This window comes from Alosa sapidissima, chromosome 12 (genome assembly GCF_018492685.1).
Source record: "Alosa sapidissima isolate fAloSap1 chromosome 12, fAloSap1.pri, whole genome shotgun sequence".
NCBI classification, from domain to species: Eukaryota; Metazoa; Chordata; class Actinopteri; order Clupeiformes; family Clupeidae; genus Alosa; species Alosa sapidissima.
In genome coordinates, this window is record NC_055968.1 from 31,672,458 (window position 1) to 31,692,534 (window position 20,077).

Below are 20,077 nucleotides of genomic sequence, written 5' to 3' on the forward strand. Positions count from 1 at the left end.
TGAGCCAATCATGTGGTGTGTTGTAAAATACATTGAGCCAATCATATGGTGTGCTGCAAGACATCGTGCCAATCATCTGTTGTGATCTCGCTGCTGAAGCAAGATTGGTGTCGTGAAGCCTTACACACACGCATTTCTGCCGATAAGTGCCCAAGAAGTGTTGCAATATGGCCGCCGAGTGGAGGTACTTGTTTGAAAAGGACTTTGGTCCTATTTCGAGTTGCTGCAGCCAGCAGCTAAGGCAGCCATGTTCATGCTCCCAGTGTGTAGCACTGTAGCTGCAGCAACTCGAGCTAGGTAAAACCGATTGTTTCAGTTTTGTTCTTACCGACAGTACTCGGTGACGTTGAGAAATGGAGATCTATGTGAAAAATCGCCGGAGTTGTCCTTTAAGTTTGAGCAGTAGTTGATTTTCAAAGTTAGTTGCACTCATCCTTGGGTCGCTTTGCAGTGAATAGTAATCCAGCACAACTGAAAAGCCCCTCACAGGCAGCTGAGGCAGGCAGGCCAATGTTGAGTTGCAGAGAGTTTTTTTTTTATATTTGGAAACGAGCAGAAGGTTCAGCAGATTAAAGGGCGTCGAACTGGGGGGGAGAGTGGGAAGTATAGTATAGTTATCCTTTCTATCTGTGCAAATTAATATAAGCTTGGTTAGTATCCTACATATTGATGGGCTATAAAAAGGTTTCTCATTACCAAGCTGTCACACAAGAAACATTTCATGATGGATAAAAGCAAAAAGCCTTTCCAACACCTTTGCAACCTTATTGTTGCAAAACATAGGCCTATCAATGAAACCAGTTACAGATGCATTTCAAAACTTCAGAATCTTCAGTAAGCAGCATGGGAGCCATTATCTGCAAGTGGAAGAAACATCACTGCATCATCAACCGGCCATGCACAGGATCTCCTCGCAATATTTCTGACCAGGGAGTCAGAAGGATAGTCAATTCCAAGAGCCAAGGACCACTCGGAGAAAGCTCCAGAAAGACTTAAAGGCAGCCAATTCAATTAAGTTCAATTAAACAGTTCTGGAAGTAACTAAAGATCAGGATTCACAAGAGGGACCCCTGGAATCTGTTTAGAACAATGGGCCAAAATCACACCTGATTTTATCCCCCCGAAAAGTGCACCGGTGCTTCCGACGCGCTTGCTACATGCTGATCATTATCACTAGGCTAGTGGTTTAGGGCGCAATTTTTTTTCTCTCCCTTTCTGTTTTCGATAGTCTTAACTTTTTTTTTTACTCAAGTAACGGATGGGATTTTTGATGTAGCGAAGTATAATACTTCACTCAAAATGTAATCAAGTAAAATTTAAAATACCGATTTTATAAACTACTTAAAACATACAAAATACACAAAACTACTCAATACAGTAATGTGAGTAAATGTATTTCGTTACTTTCCACCTCTGACCATGTACAATAATAATTACAATGCTTTAATAATTGTAATGCGTTTACCCTTACCAAAAATACACCTCATAACAATTTGAAAGTAAATTGTATTGTAGACAGCAAGTTGTAGTAAAAAACACCGAAAACAATCGATTCTACCTAGCTCAAGTTGCTGCAGCCTACAGCTAGAGCTTCAAGGCAGCTGCAGTGCTACACTCTGGATTCATGTTTATGAGCCCCCATGTTCATGTCCCCAGAGTGTAGCACTGTAGCTGCCTGGCTGGTTGGCTACAGCAACTCAAGCTGGGTAGAACCGATTGTTTTACTTTTTTTCATACTGACAGTACTCGGTGACTTCGAGAAACGGAGATCTAGCTGTGAAAAATGGCCGGAATTCTCCTTTAAGTGCACTTTACTAAAGGACAGTTAAACTGTGAACAAAATTTGGTGGTCAAGACGCTTGACCAGTTAAGGGCCGGGTGGATTCTCTTCAGGTCTTGTGACGTTACTGTTGAAGTGGCTCCTGGCTTCCAGAAATGACTGTGCTATGGTGACAAAGAGCAGAGCTAGGGCTGTTATCAAAAACTCTGGGTGGGGGTAGAAAGGCAGACAGGAGGTGTTTTTACAGTGTCCCTCCAAGTCATGACAGAGTTTGGTGGCAAAGCACACGTTTCACAAAACTAAAAACTATAGTACTAACTAATAGTATTATTTGTCCACTCAATGTTGACTGGGTTATGCAGTGTTGATGTTTTTTTCATTTTTTCATTTCAAGTTAATCTGTAGCCCTTGATGGACATCAGGCAACAAACCTATAACAAATGTGCCCAAAAATGGACATTTAACCGAATTTCAAAAGCAGCACCACCAGGCCTTTTCAGTCAGTACGCATGTACGCGCATAGTTCATCCCTTGGGAAAGACTCTGCTTTGCCTTCCCGTCTGCTCCAAATGAATCAAGAAGCCTGGTGCCTTTAACCACACTTTTCTCATTTGTCATTTTGCATTTCACTTCTACTTATTCAGAGTACCGGTAAATAGATACAACAACAGACTGCATCTGTCAAGCTGTCTGTCTACAGGTGGCAGGATTTGGTTTAGTGCAATCCTTTGCTGGGAGGGATTTTTGGCTGCTCAGTTAATTTTTGCTGCCTTCAATCTGTGTGTGATTAGGTAGTGACACTGACTGAATTATGGATGAATTGGGACTTGAGTACTGGCCTATTTGCTGTAAATAAACCCTGCATAACCCACTACTGTAAATCAAAACAGAGATGAGATTTCATCACATAGCCTAAGATTCAGATAGATAGATAGATAGATAGATAGATAGATACTTTATTGATCCCCAAGGGGAAATTCAAGGTCTCAGTAGCATACAGACATCACACACAACATGCACTTACAAGGAAGGTATTTTTGGAGTGAGGAGTTGGTGGGTAATATGTTATTTAAATTGTTTGCAAGAAAAAAAAATTTCCAAAGAAGTGAACTACTATGAGAATATTTTTTAACCACGAAAAGCAGCCCAAGTAACCATTTGAATATTGTGAGAATGCGGTCAGACAGGGAGGCCACACCAGGCACGTACATAACTGAAGCTTCCGTTCCCAGAGCGTCTGCTGCAACAATTAGCTTCCAGTATAATCAATGGAACTGGCTACACCAGATGTAATAGCGGCATGTACGTTTGAAAAAATTAGATCAGTCTTCTAAAAAAAAAATGTATGCTCCGCGAACTGACGCTTCAGTTGCAGACCCGATGTAGCCCAGGCCTGAGTATCATTCAGTGGACCAGCTTGATTTAATTCATTCACCCAACCTATACTGCTTTGGGCTATTAAGAACATTCTGGTTCATTTAGGTCTGTCCAGGACATACTGTATGTGTTTCAAAAATACAGTTAAGAACAATAATTACTCATACCCATTACTCATACCAGCATTTTATTTAATACAATGTTTTTCTATTTCTTTATTTTTTTCATTTATAACAATAATAATAATAATACTAATAAGCTCAAAGTGCTTCACATTTGAAATATTTAACACAATAATAGAGAAAAAAATAAAAATAATAATAATACATTTTGAGGCTAATGCAGAAAGTTGTTGCGGTACTAGTATATAGGCTTTGCAAACAAATGCCTACACAACCCTACTAACCACAAGCCCTTGGTGCGGCCCACCACAATATACCAGCAATTTCCTACAAGTTCTTCAGTCATTCCTCTTCATTGCTTTGTTGCTGTGGCGGTTTATGATCCAATCAGTAACATAACATTTAGACCTATATCTTTAGTGCAGTCTGTTGTCTTTTGCCTCATGCCTATGTCATTGCCAGGCAGAAGTATCCTATTGGTCAAAATATTGGATGGGTTTGAGTATGAGTTATGTTTGGTTCAACTATAATGTTGTCCCTGTTTCAAAGCTAACGCATGATTACAGGAACACGCCGAGAATGTAACTGAAAACATCCTGAGACATTGAGGGAAACACAGTGACAATACCATACACATGGGAACCCGCCCTATTGTATTGCCAAGGCTGCTCCACCAGCTGCATCACAGGAAATACTGCCGATGCTGTAGTGGAAGTCATTTGTGTGAGACTCATGTTTGATCTGAAGTATCATTTTCTGTGAGTTTAGTCACGCATAACTGCTGTGTTTGTGGTCGTGTGTAAAAATGGCTGAGTCAGGTCATAACGGTTGTGTTTCTGTGGTACAGAAACCTTAGGTCAGGTCAAAAGTAGCACGCATCTTTACATAGTGTGCATGACACAGCATTTCATAAAAGTCCAAATGTACCAGATGCGACAGAACAAAAAGCTGTCGCTGTGCTTATGTTCATGTTGGATATGATCTGTATCTTTCTGTGTTTTTAGAGAAATGTTGATCATTCTCAGCTCACTGTGGTCGTTCTACTTCTAGCTCCTTAGAACTGAGAGGAAGTTATCTCGAGGGTTAGATGGAAAGTTCAACGTGATGCTTGTATTGCCACTGGGAAAGTCCATACAGCCATGTGCTCTCAAAAATCCTTGCCCATAAAAAGTGACCGTCTAAGGAATTAGTGTGGTGAATCTCCTCTGCTCCCTCGTCTCTCCATAGACGTGTGTGCGATGGAACATATTATATGCTAGTTTTTGGTCGTTGATTTCAAAGTAATGATCATTCCTGTATTGACATTAGGGCAGTTAGCATGTTAAAATAATCTTCTGCTGAACTGCTGACGCCCGGACTGAGTTAGGCTGTGTCTCAAACCGCACACTTCTGTCAGTACACTTCTAGTGTGCACTGAGCGCTTACTTCCGTAGTGCCCACTTTTCGATGGTTAGTATTGTCCCAATATCTGCACTATATCCTTAAACTAAGTATTTGAAGTGTGCATGTTGGTGGTTTGAGACACAGCGTTAGAGTCCATTAAAGGTGCCATGTGTAAGAATTGAGGTAAAAATATCCAAAAAATGAGCTACACGCACATCAAAAGAATGGAAGGAAATAAGGGTGATGATGTCATTAAAAAAATGACAAGGTATAGTGCTGAAGAGATATCAACCTGAATTAGCATGCTAAATTACTAGCCACAGCCCGACAAGTGTCATAATACCAGTTTCGGCCATGGGAGGCAGTATGCGGGTAACATAACCGCCAGCCAAACTGCAATACACGTGTCTCGATTGTTACTCTAGGGTAGACAAACTCACTTTCTGGAGGTATACTGCCCCATCTTTTATGGAATGTGGAGTATGAATTGATTTTTTGGCAGACATTACACATGGCACCTTTAAGTGCCTTTTGTCACGCTTCTCTTCTCTTGTTAACATTTTACTTTCACTTCCCCAAGTGTTTTATTTGCCTCTGTTGTCATGTGGGGGACGGAGGACCACAGCATGTTTGCTCTTGTTTCATTCACTCCACACCAGCATGCCTCTTTCAGCTTATCAAGGTGCTGTTTATAGGCTGACAAAAAATGTACATTCCTCTGGCTGCAGGCAAGTTATACTCTCCTTTAATCTGGTCTCTCATATAATATCAATTGTGCGCAAAGACTGGATAAAAACTAAAAACTGGCGATGGTTGACCTAGCGCAGGCATGACGTGTGTCAGCCTTTCCACAAGAGCACTGCTGTGAACTGGGTCTGTTCCCTGGGATCTTCCTCTCCTACCCTGTTTATGTTCCATCACTGGCTTCCTCCCAGTTTCCCATTACAGCCGTATAGGCTGGGATCAGAACAGGACATGTTCTGTCAGGCTGATTATCTTGGCCTTGGAGAAGACTTTCCTGACATGGGCCCATTGTATTCCCAGACAGTCGCCTCCTTTTTAGCAATACTTTCTCTTTGACCCAAAAGCCACCAATTGAGCATACATGTACTGTACTACAAGTCCCGTAATATTTAATTGATGCCCGTTCTTGCAATAGCATGACTTAACTTTAGTGGTATGACATTGGTGAGATAGCACAGATCCGTGTTTTCAGCTCAGTGTTATTTAGGCTATGTAGGTAGGTAGCACTCCCTGTCTAATGCAATAAATATGTCTGGAAAGAACTGCTTATTTAAGTACAGACTACTCCAGATTAGAGTCAGGCATGAGCTGTATGAATGTAAAACAGCCATAAATAACTGAATATGGTGGCCAGAGATGGGTGAGGTTGAAGGAATGGGTTTACTGTTTCACTCTCTGGACATACAAGCTGACGAAGCTTGTCGCAGCCTGCATTGGCACTAGTCTTCCGCCAACTCTTGACCGTGTATGTGTATGCGTGTGTGTGTGTGTGTGTCTGTGTTTGTCTGCGTGCCGCCTTTTTATTTGTAGCTATAAATGACATCAATTAGTGTTGTGACTTAATGCCCCAGGGGAGTCATATCTTGGCAGAGTTCAGGGATTAATGTGGAGTATGCATGTTTATTTGTGTACAGTTGTAGTATGTGTTTGTGTATCATGTGGTATGATTGTGTACATTTGTAGTAGGTGTTTGTGTATCATGTGGTATGATTGTGTACAGTTGTAGTATGTGTTTGTGTATCATGTGGTATGATTGTGTACAGTTGTAGTATGTGTTTGTGTATCATGTGGTATGATTGTGTACATTTGTAGTATGTGTTTGTGTATCATGTGGTATGATTGTGTACAGTTGTAGTATGTGTTTGTGTATCATGTGGTATGATTGTGTACAGTTGTAGTATGTGTTTGTGTATCATGTGGTATGATTGTGTACATTTGTAGTAGGTGTTTGTGTATCATGTCATGTGGTTTGATTGTGCCTGTATGACTCTGCTCATGTCATGTGTCATGTCACTGTGCTCATGTCATATGTCATGAGGTTTGATTGTGTACAGCTGTAGTATGTGTTTCTGTGTCATGTGGTATGATTGTGTACAGTTATAGTATGTGTTTGTGTGTCATGTGGTTTGCTTGTGTACAGTTGTATCATGTCATGTGGTTTGATTGTGTACAGCTGTAGTATGTGTTTGTATCATGTGGTTTGATTGCTCCTGTATGACTCTGCTCAGGGATTTCCTGCCCAGAGGTTCAGGGATTGTCACACGAAGGCCGTTGGTACTGCAGCTCATCAATGATGATAAAGGTGGGATCATCACTAACTTTGAATCTATGCTAGTTTCTATGCCAGTTCACTATGGTAAACTATGGACACTGTGGTTGTCATTCAGATACGTGTCAGATTCATTATTCTATTTATGAAAACTTCCATGTTGATCACACATTTATTTTCTGCGATGTGGTGGCATCGTTTACATACCAGTGCTCTCCATTTTATGTCACTATAGCTGCCACTAAATGACCTCTGCTGTGTACTCGAGTTGCAAGCTGTGGTATTTTTGCCATCCTGGAGAGGGTGTTACATTCTACATTGTCCACTAGGTGGAGACCTCTCCTCTTCTAAACAATGTATTGATGCCTTCGAAATCCATCTTTTTTGCTGCCCAGAGTATGCCGAGTTCCTCCATTGCAAAGGCAGGAAAATTGTCGACTTTGAGGAGGTTCGGAAAGAGATTGAAACTGAGACGGAGAGACTGACAGGAGCCAATAAGGGCATCTCACCCATTCCCATCAGGCTTCGTGTTTACTCACCCAATGGTAACCCCTGCCCACAGTATTGTCTCTCTTCACTCATTGGCTAGATCACATCCTGCATTTTGCGAACTGTCCTTTATTAGCGCTAATAACTACCTTTGTTAAGTGATTGACTTTGCCTGATCAATGAATGTCCCCAATTATGTACGTATCAATTTATGTACGTTTGGCCCCAACACCCATAATTAACTGATTCCTGTTTATTTGACATTACTATCCTCATTTACTTTAATGTCTGTTATATGCAGTTTCCGAATTCTTCAGAGCAAGATTTAAAAAAACTAAAACTTTTTTATTATTACTAAATACTTTACTGTAAATGCTAATACTTTATGAAGGTTGAAGTAACACTTAGCTTAACTTAACACTTATGAAGTTTATCTCTGTCTAACTAAACACTGTTCTATAAGTGCAACATGAAGGTCAGGCTCCCTATCCATCTCTGTGCAGTGCTGAACCTGACTCTGATTGACCTACCGGGCATCACCAAGGTGCCCGTGGGAGACCAGCCTCCAGATATCGAGTACCAGATCCGTGACATGATCATGCAATTCATCTGCCGGGAGAACTGCCTCATCCTTGCTGTGACTCCTGCCAACATGGACCTGGCCAACTCAGATGCTCTCAAGCTGGCCAAGGATGTGGACATTCAGGGTGAGAAGGGGGAAGAGACTCTTCACCTGGTGGTGCTCAGTCAATGTAGATCAGTGTAGATCATAACCACAATCTTAAATATTAGAATCAGAATAATTGTATTGCCAAGTTTTTTTTTCTTTTCCACACGAAAAAGAAAAGGCAAGGCAATAAAAGATAGTGTCACTTTCTTTCTGTTTTGTGTTACTTGAGAATAATACATAATATCATGTCATATCATGTAGCTGTAAGTTTATCATGATTATGTTACAGTGGTTCCATTAGTTCCATAGAATTATGAATACATAGGGACTTGCTGCAGTATGTACATGGCCATTGTCTTAGTTTTCTAATGAATATGAGTAAAATAGAGCTGATGGAGACTCACCGCAAGACACAACCTAAAAGGAACTTGCCAACTTTTTTTGGAAATGAGCTTATTTTCCATCTATCCCAGAGTTAGATAAAAGGAAACATACCCTTCACTTCTCTGTGTGTGCTATAACCCAGGCTGACACCCCCACCGTTAGCTCCCAAAACCGGTGTAAAAAGTTGGCGTGCTCCTTTAATGTTCTTCTTTCTTGTGAGAGCTCCTCTAATGACTGATGATTATGCTGCAGCTGGAGGGAAGGAAGGCTTGATGAAGGACGCTCTTCATGTTGCCTCTGTGTTGTTTCAGGCCAGCGCACCATTGGAGTGATCACCAAGCTGGACCTGATGGATGAGGGCACGGATGCCCGGGCCATTCTGGAGAACAGGTTACTACCTCTACGGAGAGGTATAGTGGACTGGTGATGAGCGCTCTTGACAGTGTGTTTGTGTTTGTGTGTGTGTGTCTGTTTGTGTGTGTGTCCGTTTGTCTGTTTGTCTGTGTGTGTGTGTGTGTGTGTGTGTGTGTGTGTGTGTGTGTGTGTCTGTCTGTCTGTCTGTCTGTGTGTGTGTGTGTGTGTGTGTGTGTGTGTGTGTGTGTGTGTGTGTTTGTGTTTTTTTTTTGTTTTTTGAGGATAGTTTGAGTTTTTGGGAGTACATTAGTTGTGAAGATTGATTGTTTTTACTCATTAGACTTTAATTGAATTTCAAAATATGTGACTTCATAGAGTTCAGTATTCTACATTAAATTATAATCAACTCTTTCACATGTGGCTTCATAGAGTTCAGTACTCTATATTAAATTATAATAAACTCTTTGGCTGTCATCTACATATCAGCCATGTAAATAAATTTGATACGTATTCAGATTAAAAATATCTTCACTACTAAAATGGAACGAAAATATTTTTAAGATGTTGGAAGCGAAAGAGATCTGTAATTATCACAGTTCTACTTCTGATTAGTTCCCATTTTTCCAAGTATCAGCTTGCATACCAGTGTGTAAATATTGGCCCTGGTCTCCCCTGTCTTGAGTCGGTTGATGTGTAAGTGGGATCATTGTCAAGTGAATAATGCTGTCGGGAGCCTAGTCCAGTCTAGTCCAGACTGTCCTCCCCTCACTGTGTGGTAACACAGGGCTTGAGTTACACAGACTTGCTGCTGCTGCTGTTGCCGCCGCTGTGGATTGGAAGCTGAACATGTGCCAGACAGGGGGCTAGTCTCAGGCCTGCAGCAGCGCCGAAGCTAAAGCAGTGGCAGGTGCTGGGGCCTTCACGCTTCCTCAGGCTCTGCTAATGCATTCGCCACGGAGGCCAGCTTTCAGCGCACAAGAGAGAGGCCGCGGTGACAGGCAGGCAGGCAAACAGGCAGCAGAAACCCCACACTGACCCTCTCTTCGCGCGGATATGGGCGCCTCGCCTGCTGCTAATGGCCGGCGTTGTCTTATAAATGACTGTTATCATCAAGGTTTTGTTGCTCATCTTTCTCTTTCTCCATTCCACTCTTGCTCTCTCTCTCTCTGTAGTAGCCGTTTGTGGTATTCTTGAGTTACTATATGATGGTTCAATATAAAAGGAATTTGTTTGTCAAACACCCCTCCCTCTCTTTTTTTTCTTTCTCACCCCTAAAGGAATATTTTGGCGATTTTCCACATAGATCTCTGTTTCTCGAGGTCACCGTGTACTCTCGGTATGAAAAAAACAAAAAAACGATCGGTTCGAGTTGCTGCAGCCGACAGCTACAGCGCTACACTCTGGGGGCATTTTCATGAGCCCCCATGTTCATGTGTTTTTTCGTACCAACAGTACTCGGTGACCTTCAAGAAACGGAGATCTAATTCCTGTCTCTGTCCCTTTATTCTGTCTTTCTCTATTCGTTTGCTGACCTCTCTTGCCTTTCTCTCCTTTTCTAGGCTACATAGGGGTAGTGAACCGCAGTCAGAAGGACATTGATGGGAAGAAGGACATCAAGGTGGCACTGGCTGCTGAGAGAAGGTTCTTCCTGTCTCACCCAGCGTATAAACACCTAGCCCACGTCATGGGTACTCCCTACCTGCAGCAAGTACTCAACCAGGTGAGGCAGAATGGTCAAGCGGGTAGAGAATTCATTTAGAAGACTGATGTTTGACTTAAGAACATTCCCTTTTCTGTGATCTCCTAGCAACTGACAAATCATATCCGGGAGACACTTCCGGCATTCCGCAGTAAGCTGCAGGGCCAGCTGCTGACACTAGACAAGGAGGCAGAGGAATACCGGCAGTACCGACCGGATGACCCCTCGCGCAAAACCAAAGCAATGCTACAGTGAGAGTCTGAACTATGTGTGTGTGTGTATGTGGTTGTTTTGTGTGTTTGTGTGTGTGTGTGCGTGTGTCCATTATTGTATGCTTAGTGGCATGATTGTGCCGGTGGCAGTAACACAGTGAGTTAGTACCCCATGTGTGTGCTGTGCTGCAGACTCGTCCAGCACTTCGGGCAGGACTTTGAGAAGAAGATCGAAGGCTCCGGTGATCAGGTGGACACTGTGGAGCTCTCGGGAGGAGCCAAAATCAATCGCATCTTTCATGAGAGATTTCCCTTCGACCTGGTTGAGGTGAGCGCAGAGGTCAGAGGTCGATCTACATAGTTCTTCTGTCCTTCCGACTGCTTTTCCACAGAGGCTCTCCACAGGTGTCCTAATTATAACTATAAAGGGTGATAACTGTAACGATAACAAAAAAGACTCGTTCTAGCTAATATAAATGACATTATCTACACATAAACTATGACGATAATGACATGAAGAGCGATACTGTTGGGGATCACTTTCAGAGTGATTTTGATGACAATAAAAAGCTGTATATAATCAAGGGTAACGTCCAGGCCTCCGCAAAAAATTGGATTTTATTAGGTTGAGGCAGCAAGTGAGTAGTAGGATGGCAATTTTCTTAAAAGGCTAGTCTGAATAATGGGTAAAAAAAGTTTCTTTTACTGTCTATGGAGAAAAATGAGCGGCTCTGAGAGCAGTTGGACTCTGTTATCATTCCTGGTGTGAACGGCCCCTTAATTCTAATTCCTAATTCTAATTTCTAATTCTAATTCCAATTCCGCCCTGTTTGACCTCAGATGGAGCTGGATGAGAAGGAGCTGCGACGAGAAATCTCCTATGCCATTAAGAACACCCATGGCGTCAGGTCAGTTTCATTACATCACATCAAATTACTGCTGTGTCCAGGCTAGTGGTTGGCGAAGTTTATACCTCTCGCGGGTGTCCCGGACTGACCGACGGCTCACCTCTGTTTCTTCCTTCCTTTTTTCTCAGTTCTCTCCTCTCTCTCTGTTCATCTTTTTCTCTCATGACATGATTTTATTTCCTACACTTGTCCCTTGCCTGCCGTAAACCTGTCCATTGGTCCGCCATTTTATTTCTCCCATCTCTCTTTATTTCTCTCCACGCTTGGTTTTTCCTTCCTTCATCGCTTAATACTCTGCCTTGGCTCTCTCTCTCTCTCCCTTGGTGTCTGTGTCCCCTGTCTGCCCCTACCCTGGTCTAGGACAGGCCTGTTCACTCCAGACTTGGCGTTCGAGGCCATAGTGAAGAAGCAGATCGTTAAACTCAGAGGCCCTTGCATCAAGTGTGTGGACATGGTGGTGGAGGAGCTCATTAGGACGGTGCACCAGTGCACCTTAAAGGTATCTGCAATAGGTTATACGTTATAAGTATAAGTATAAGTAGGTCAACAGGGTCCGCTTGGAATCATCAGAAGTAATAGTTCCTTTTCAATGTGTTTTTGGAGACAATATGAAGTGTGTCTGGGTACAGAGAGTTATAAGTATAAGTATATATACTCTTTTGATCCCGTGAGGGAAATTTGGTCTCTGCATTTATCCCAATCCGTGAATTAGTGAAACACACTCAGCACACAGTGAACACAGTGAGGTGAAGCACACACTAATCCCGGCGCAGTGAGCTGCCTGCAACAACAGCGGCGCTCGGGGAGCAGTGAGGGGTGCCTTGCTCAAGGGCACTTCAGCCGTGCCTACTAGTCGGGGTTCGAACCGGCAACCCTCCGGTAACAAGTCCAAACCGCTAACCAGTAGGCCACGGCTGCCCCCAATTATATACGTTATTATACGTTATATGTTTACTTATTTATTTTATCCAAAGCGACTTATTGTACATATGTCATAGGTGTTAAATGAGCTAAGGTGTTAAACACCCACAGTGTTAAATGAGCAAATAGATTTTGCTTAGGTATTAAATAAGCTTTAGTTAGACTTTAGTAAGACTTTGCACTTTGACCATCATTCAGATCAATTCTCATGGAGATCAACAGATGTTTGGGCAGTGTGGTAGAGCTATTCCTAAAAACTGTTCTTCTCTGTTGGCTTAGTTGAGGTCAGCTGTTAAACCACAATGCCACTGTTAGACGGAGTCGACACTGTAAATGTCCCGGCCAAGTTAGATGCATTTCCTGTAAAAGCCTGTTATATGCAATAAGCACAGACAGCCAGACAAACCAACTTTTTAACAAATAGTGGCTGAACTATTCTGAAAACAGTCCTTTTTGGACGGCCTAGTTGAGGTCAGATGTTAAACCACACAGCTCCAGTACTGTCACACTGTGGATGCCTGTTCTGTTTTCTGTGTGTGTGTGTGTGTGTGTGTGTGTGTGTGTGTGTGTGTGTGTGTGTGTGTGTGTGTGTGTGTGTGTGTGTGTGTGTGTGTGACGTTTGTGGTGCTTCTCTGCAGTTGGCGAGCTTTCCTAAACTGCGGGAGGAGACAGAAAGGATCGTTTCCACCCGCATACGGGACCAGGAGAGTCGATCCAAGGATCAGGTCAAACACATTGTGATTTGTCACTGTGGTGACACACTCACACGCATACAGTATATCCATTATGTATCTAATAACTCTGAATAATGAAGAAGAGTATATATACTTACGTATTATACTATTTTACTATACTATATACTATATATATACTTAAGATGATGTAAGATATTAAAGATGAAACACAATAATAGTGTCTCTAGTTAGCAGTAGTACAAGTACTTTTTTTTTATAGCAGGGACAGACTACTAGGATATCAAAAGCATTATTTACATGCTTTGAAGTGTTTGTGCTATCTTTGCACAGTAATGCTGGTGGCATGTTTGCAGAGTGTGAGTGTGTGTGTTTATTGTGTACATAGTGGCATGTTTGCAGAGTGTGAGTGTGTGTTTATTGTGTACATAGTGTGAGTGTGTGTGTTTATTGTGTACATAGTGACTGGGAAGAAAACCAGTGAAACTATTTGAAAGTTCAAACAACGCAAGAGGGAAAACATATGAAAGAAAAGAACAGTCAAAAGAACAGTCAGGCCATTAAACATCATTACAATAGCCATACTCAGAATTTCCCACATGACTAATCCTTTGATGTCAAGCTGATTCTAAATATTTGGTTCTTTGTGAAATGTTAAGTATCATGAATGATATATTGTGTGTGTTTCCAACAGGTTTTGCTGCACATTGACATCCAGCTCTCCTACATAAACACAAACCATGAAGACTTCATCGGGTTTACCAAGTGAGTCACATCCGGTTCTGTGTGTTTTTGAATTCTCTGCCTTGTTTTCCAATGGCGGTTTTCCATGTTTGGATATTTGCACACAGCCTTGTTTCATTTTCTATTAAGTCAGATGCCTCCAATGCTGTAAAAATGTCTCCGATTCTTCATATGTGCCTGCTCTCTCTCTCTCTTTCTCTCTCTCTCTCACTCCCTCTTCATATATCTTTGTCTGTCTGTCTCTCTCTCTACCTTTTTCTTTATATCTCTCTTCTCTCTCTCTCTCACACTCCCTCTTCTTATCTCTCTTTGTCTGTCTCTCTCTTCCTTTTTATTTATCTCTCTTCATCTCTCTCTCTTTCTTTGTCTGTCTCTCTCTCCCACTTTCTTTGTCCTCTCCTGTGTTAGTGTTCAACAGAGAACCAGTCAGCCAAGTGTGAAGCCTGCTGCAGGAAATCAGGTGGGTACTGGGTACTGGGTACAGTGTACAATGTACCGCCTGCGCTGGGCGCACCATTAGAAACTACAACGACAAAACCACAGGAGGAACCTCATAATCAATATTTCTACAGCTGAAATTGAAAACTGTGCTTCGTTGTGTCTTATGGCTGCATTCACTTGCACAGTGTATTGATGAGTTTGTAACAGCCTTTGCGTGTATGCATAATATGTGTATGTGTTTGTGAATGCGTATGCGTATTTGTGTGTATGTGTATGTGTATGCGTATGCGTATGCGCGCATATGTGTATGTGTGTGTGTGTGTATATTATGTGTATGTGCTTGTGCATGTCAGTGTGCTATCTCTGTTTGCTGACATTAACAAGCCTTTCTGTTTGTCGTCCCATACCTCACCCCCCACCCCTCCCACACACACACACACACACACGCACACACACACACTCACACACAGACTGTAGTCACTCCATCACTTCGTTCCTCTGTGGTTCCCATACCTCCCCTTCTTTGGTTATTGTGATGCTGACCCCTCTGCTTTGACCGCTGTCATATACATACATATAAAGCAGCTTCAGTTTCTGTGAAAAGGATACCTACTGCTGTAGACTGAACTGCAGCAGACATCATTAAATGTTACTTTAATTCTTATATGCCATTTAAGCCATTTCATTTATTTACTGCAGGTGTGATGTTCTGATTTCAGAAAATGATTTGTTTTACAGGACATGAGCATGAGCCTGCTGATATTGCAGATATTTAAAGGGACACCAGGCACCTGATGCTTTTTCTCTACGAAACTCCCCCTCGCTCGGTCTGAAACTCTTTTCCTTTTCTTTGCGTCTTCCATCAAGGGTTTTCGCTGCTTCTTCGCCGGCTCTGCCATAATACACACGTTTGCAACAATCTCTAGCGTTTTGTTAGCCTGCCTCTGTGCTGTAAACTGATCCTGCTTCAGTCGGCGGGTAGGATACACCGAACTTGCAAGTGGGATATTCTTCCTACAGGCAGTAGGGGCGGGCGAGAGAGCCTTCATTCGCCCCGTAATGAGTCATTTAACCATATACCGACTTACGAAGATGATTAATTAACACGAAAACATTGCCTGGTGTCCCTTTAATGAAATAATGTGTGGAGAGCCCCTAGTGTTGTGTGTCTGAGTCATCTAACCCTGAGCATCCTCTCTGTTGTTCTTACAGGGTGCAGCTTTCTTACGTCGTTTACGTCAAATTGTATGAGTACAGTTTCTGTAAGCCTTATTACTGTCTCCATCCTGACTACATATTTTTCCCTCTGTGTGAGTGTGTGTGTGTATTCGTGAGAGAGAGAGAGAGAGAGAGACTTGCTAACAAGACCAGTCACCTTTTTCGACCATGAGCATGACAAACGACGCACTCTCAAGGACACAAGCGGCACCTGACATTTTGCTCACCCAATATACTTATACTTAAAAATACCCAATATACTTATACTTAAAAATACCCAATATACTTAACTTCAAATTAATTCTGAGTAGGTCCATTACAAGAATTCAGACGTCTGTCAACAGCATCTGCGGCTGTAGTGTGGGTGTGCAGATAAAGTTTCACCAAACAATTACATCCTAAACCGTAGTTGTTTAGGCAGCATTACAGATTGGCGAGCAGTATCGCAATCACAGCCAAACAAAATGTAGACTTCCTGTTACACAGACATAATATTGCAAAATTTGAGACAAACAAAACTTAATCTGAGCGTACATTACATTGTAATAGCCACATTGTTTCAATGCCAGATGAAATTAAGCCCTAAAGTAATATTTTCAGAGGTGTCACCTTAGAGCGGATAAGGCTGCGTGCCGGGATTTCACTGAATTAGAGTCTGACTGTGTGAGGTCTGACTCCTCATCATGGCCACGTGTGTCCTGGGGTCTTGTAAATCGTTGTGGTCTTTATTTCTTCTTGCGCCTTGGGGCCGAACTTCAGTCTCCAGCCCACTAAATCACACATCTCCTCACCTTAACCAGCCTCTGCCTGCGGTCTCGTTTTTGTGCTTAAAGGAACCGTATGTAAGAAATGTATTTCAATTAATCATAAAATGGCCCTGATATGTCACTAGACATAAAGAAATCATGTTCATTTCAAATACTTATATCACTGACAACAGTAGTCCGGCCAGGATATTGTCATTTAAAAAGTGAAGTTGCAGCCCTTAACTGATGTTGATGTTGTCATGTTGTGTTTTGGCCTGATGCGCCACCCTCCACCTATCTACTAATCACAAAGTCAGTAGTGTTTCGGCATCCGGGTTGCCAGCTCTGCCAGTCATGGGGGAGGGGGAGGGGATAAACCGCTCTACAGTAATTTGAAAGTGATTGCAGAATCTTACATACGGTTCCTTTAAATCTACCTGAGCTTTTGAAATCAGCTATTACCTGCATTTGGGAAAGTTGGCTTACTTCTATAGATTCTATGTGTAATTTGACGGATAAGGCTACAGTGTGTTTTTAGTGTATCTGAAGTTATCCTGTTGGTTTTATGTAGTAGGATAGTTCAGGACCAGACAAGTTTCCAGGCTGCATATGGAAAATTCTGCCAACTGTGTCTTCACACGCAGAACAACTTCGCATTATCCGGCCCGTGGTCAAGAAGAGGAAGTGTTTGGCTTCATAAGCCCATGAGTGTGTGTGTGTGTGTGTGTGTGTGTGGGGGGGGGGTGTATGTGTGTGTTGGTATGTGTGTGTTACACAACCACATGCATTGTGGGGTGGTAGGAAAGAATGAATTGAAAATAGGATGTTAACATGTATAGTAAGAACGTTTTTTCCTCAGCTTTCAGCCTTATCTTGGGAGAAGAGTTCTGTTCAGGTGCTACTGTACGTTACGGTCAAATTCACACCTTTTACGTCACCTCATTACTTTACTCCAGCGGGTTATGTTCACCAGCGGGTTATGTGGTTTAACACACATGTGTGTGCTGTGGTCCATTGAAACAGGATGCTTGTGTCATCTCTCCCCATGCCAGCCTCAGCTCTCCACTTCCTGTGGCTCATCCTCCGCCCGCCCGCGTCGGCCGATCGCCTCTGTTCTCTCATCGCCTCTCTCAGCCGTTATCTGTCTTTATTTTGGTCTGTGCGTCCGGCGCTTCCTTCCCCTCTTCTTTTCCCTTTTCCTCTCTAGCCCAGAGCACACTGACAGCTCTCTGCTCTGTTGCCTGTGTGTGTGTGTGTGTGTGTGTGTGTGATTACTGAGATTGCACAGAGTGTGGTCCATTCTCTCTCCCTATCTCCCCCTACCCTTCCGTCACCGCCATGCTGTTTGCTGTTTATGGGGAATCTGCAGATGTTTTTATCAGAGGACATGTCATTTGTTAACAATTTCTTTACGCACATTTTCTCTGAACCTGTGGCTGAATGGAAATGATTATGCTTGACCTATTTCTTCTAGCTAGTATTTATGTGTATGTATTTATTTATTTATTTATTTTCCCGCCTCTAAAATGACTTCCATTGCTTCTCATCATCGCCCTTTTCCTCTTGTGGACGAGCCAAGCTCATTCTCTACCTTTTCTGGAATTCAAGCCACCAGCTGACCTCTGACCTTTCCCCCTGCCCTCTGCTCCTCTGTGCAGGTTATCCGTAAAGGCTGGCTGACCATCAGCAACATCAGTATCATAAAGGGCGGTTCCAAGGCGTACTGGTTTGTACTGTCCACGGAAAGCCTCTCCTGGTTTAAGGATGACGAGGTGAGAGTTGAGGATGAACTGATGAGTTTAGCCAGTCTTTCATGAAAACACAATATGTTTAACTTCTTTATTTGAATTTGAAATGTGCCCCCCCCCCCAAAGCTCACACCTACCCACAAACTTTAGTTACAAATTTTTAAACACATATTTATGGCTGTAAAGAAAAATGAATAACTTTTTATTTGTACGCTTTTTGGACAGAAAAACAAACAAAAAAAACATTTCCTGTTAACTTTCCAACCTCCTGTTTTAAACCACACGTTTTAATTGGCTGGTCGCTGTGTCCGTCCCATCACATGTCCCTGCCAGGCGGGCTGCCATCTGTCTGCCTGTCTGTGCCTGCTGTACAGGTGCAGGAAGTTCTGCACAGCAAGTGTAGACAGGCAGACACACGACAACGCTCTGTGCCCAGTGGCACCAGTCCCACACCGCGCCACGCCACGCCACACGCCTGCCTGCCTGCCCGCTCTCGGGGAGCGGCAGAGACGTTTGCCACTCCAAAGGGTTGAGGATGCGGTCCGCTACCGCGTGTCACTTAATCTGCTCTCTGGCAAAAACACAGACAAGTGACAGCACACCAGAAGGAATCAGAAATAGAATCGCAGAAGGGTTGTGTCCCTGCATCCCTGTATTTAGGAGTCAAAGATGAACGTAAATCAGACTGACATTCATTGACCATAAAGTAAAAAAAAAAAAATAGAAAAAAAAAACACAGATAAGTAGGGTGTACTCACATGCAAGAAACACACACTCTCTCTCTCTCTCTCAGCCACACACACACACACACACACACACACACACACACAGACACACAGAGTTTAAAACCAATACCAACACTCATGCTCCTAGCAATTCTTGCCCTATTTAGTTTCCTGTATGTCCCTCTTTTGCATTTTTGGGGTTATTTATTTTTCTTTTCAAGTTTATCAGAAATATGTTTAGTCTAGCCCGCTTTTAATGCACTCCTTTATGGCGAGAGTAAATAATGACACAGGCAGCAGGAAGAGAGTGCGGTTTTTCTGGAGGGGAAAGAGCTGTGCGCACACAGCCAGGTCCCGGAGGGCCCGTGCGGAGGCTGGGCTGGACTGCAGGCCGGCCGCTGGCCTCGTAAAAAAGGTGCAACAGTGAACCTCTCTGCCCCCTCTCCACCATTCTGTTCTCCCGCACCTGTGTGTAGCCCCCATCCCCCCCCCCCCCCCCCCCATGCCTGCACTCCACCTCAGCACATGTGCACGTCGCCATTCATCTATCGCTCTCTTCCTCCTATTTCATCTATCGCTCTCTTCCTCCTATTTCATCTATCGCTCTCTTCCTCCTTCTTTCCCTCTTTTCCTCCCTCTCTCTCTCCCTCTGCTTCTCTACATCCAGCTCTCTAACTCACTTTCAGGTTCCTCTCCTTTACTTTCCTGTCTCTCTCTCTCTCTCCCTCTCCCTCTCTCTGTCTCTCCCCTCTCTCTCTCTCTCTCTCTCTCCCTCTCCCTCTCTCTGTCTCTCCCCTCTCTCTCTCTCTCTCTCTCTCTCTTGCCCCTGTCTTTCTCCTCAGCCCCCCTGTTCCACTCCTGATCCCCCTCTCTCTCTCTCTCTTGCTCCTTTGGGAGTTGAGGCATTTGGACCGGCTCACTCTGACACAGCTGGAACTCACCCAATCCAAACCAGCACACACAGACCTCATAAACACACACACACGCACTCGCTCACACACACACACACACACACACACACACACACACACACACTCACACTCAGAGGCACTCACGGACAGATATAGAGACACATGCATACGCAGACACACACATGCACACTAGGACAAACATTCCAGAACACACTTGCAGACAACCGCGGTAAAATTACCACACATTCAGACGAACCTAA

At 43.2% G+C, this 20,077-nt stretch overlaps 1 protein-coding gene across 6 annotated transcripts in view; it reads left to right on the forward strand.

Moving 5' to 3' along the window:
* dnm3a (dynamin 3a) overlaps positions 1–20,077 on the forward strand; it is a 46,947-nt gene that overhangs the window by 1,533 nt on the left and 25,337 nt on the right. For 3 of the 6 annotated variants that reach the window (XM_042057039.1, XM_042057037.1, XM_042057038.1), the window contains exons 3-16: positions 6,915–6,988; positions 7,351–7,500; positions 7,948–8,151; positions 8,810–8,908; positions 10,412–10,572; positions 10,660–10,802; positions 10,930–11,091; positions 11,604–11,671; positions 12,037–12,170; positions 13,231–13,317; positions 13,979–14,049; positions 14,437–14,488; positions 15,682–15,714; positions 18,092–18,205. In XM_042057039.1, coding sequence (XP_041912973.1) covers positions 6,915–6,988; positions 7,351–7,500; positions 7,948–8,151; positions 8,810–8,908; positions 10,412–10,572; positions 10,660–10,802; positions 10,930–11,091; positions 11,604–11,671; positions 12,037–12,170; positions 13,231–13,317; positions 13,979–14,049; positions 14,437–14,488; positions 15,682–15,714; positions 18,092–18,205 — 1,552 coding nt within the window. Of the gene's footprint in view, positions 1–6,914; positions 6,989–7,350; positions 7,501–7,947; positions 8,152–8,809; positions 8,909–10,411; positions 10,573–10,659; positions 10,803–10,929; positions 11,092–11,603; positions 11,672–12,031; positions 12,171–13,230; positions 13,318–13,978; positions 14,050–14,436; positions 14,489–15,681; positions 15,715–18,091; positions 18,206–20,077 lie in introns of all 6 variants that reach the window. The other 3 variants (XM_042057040.1, XM_042057041.1, XM_042057042.1) reach the window with 3 other exon arrangements.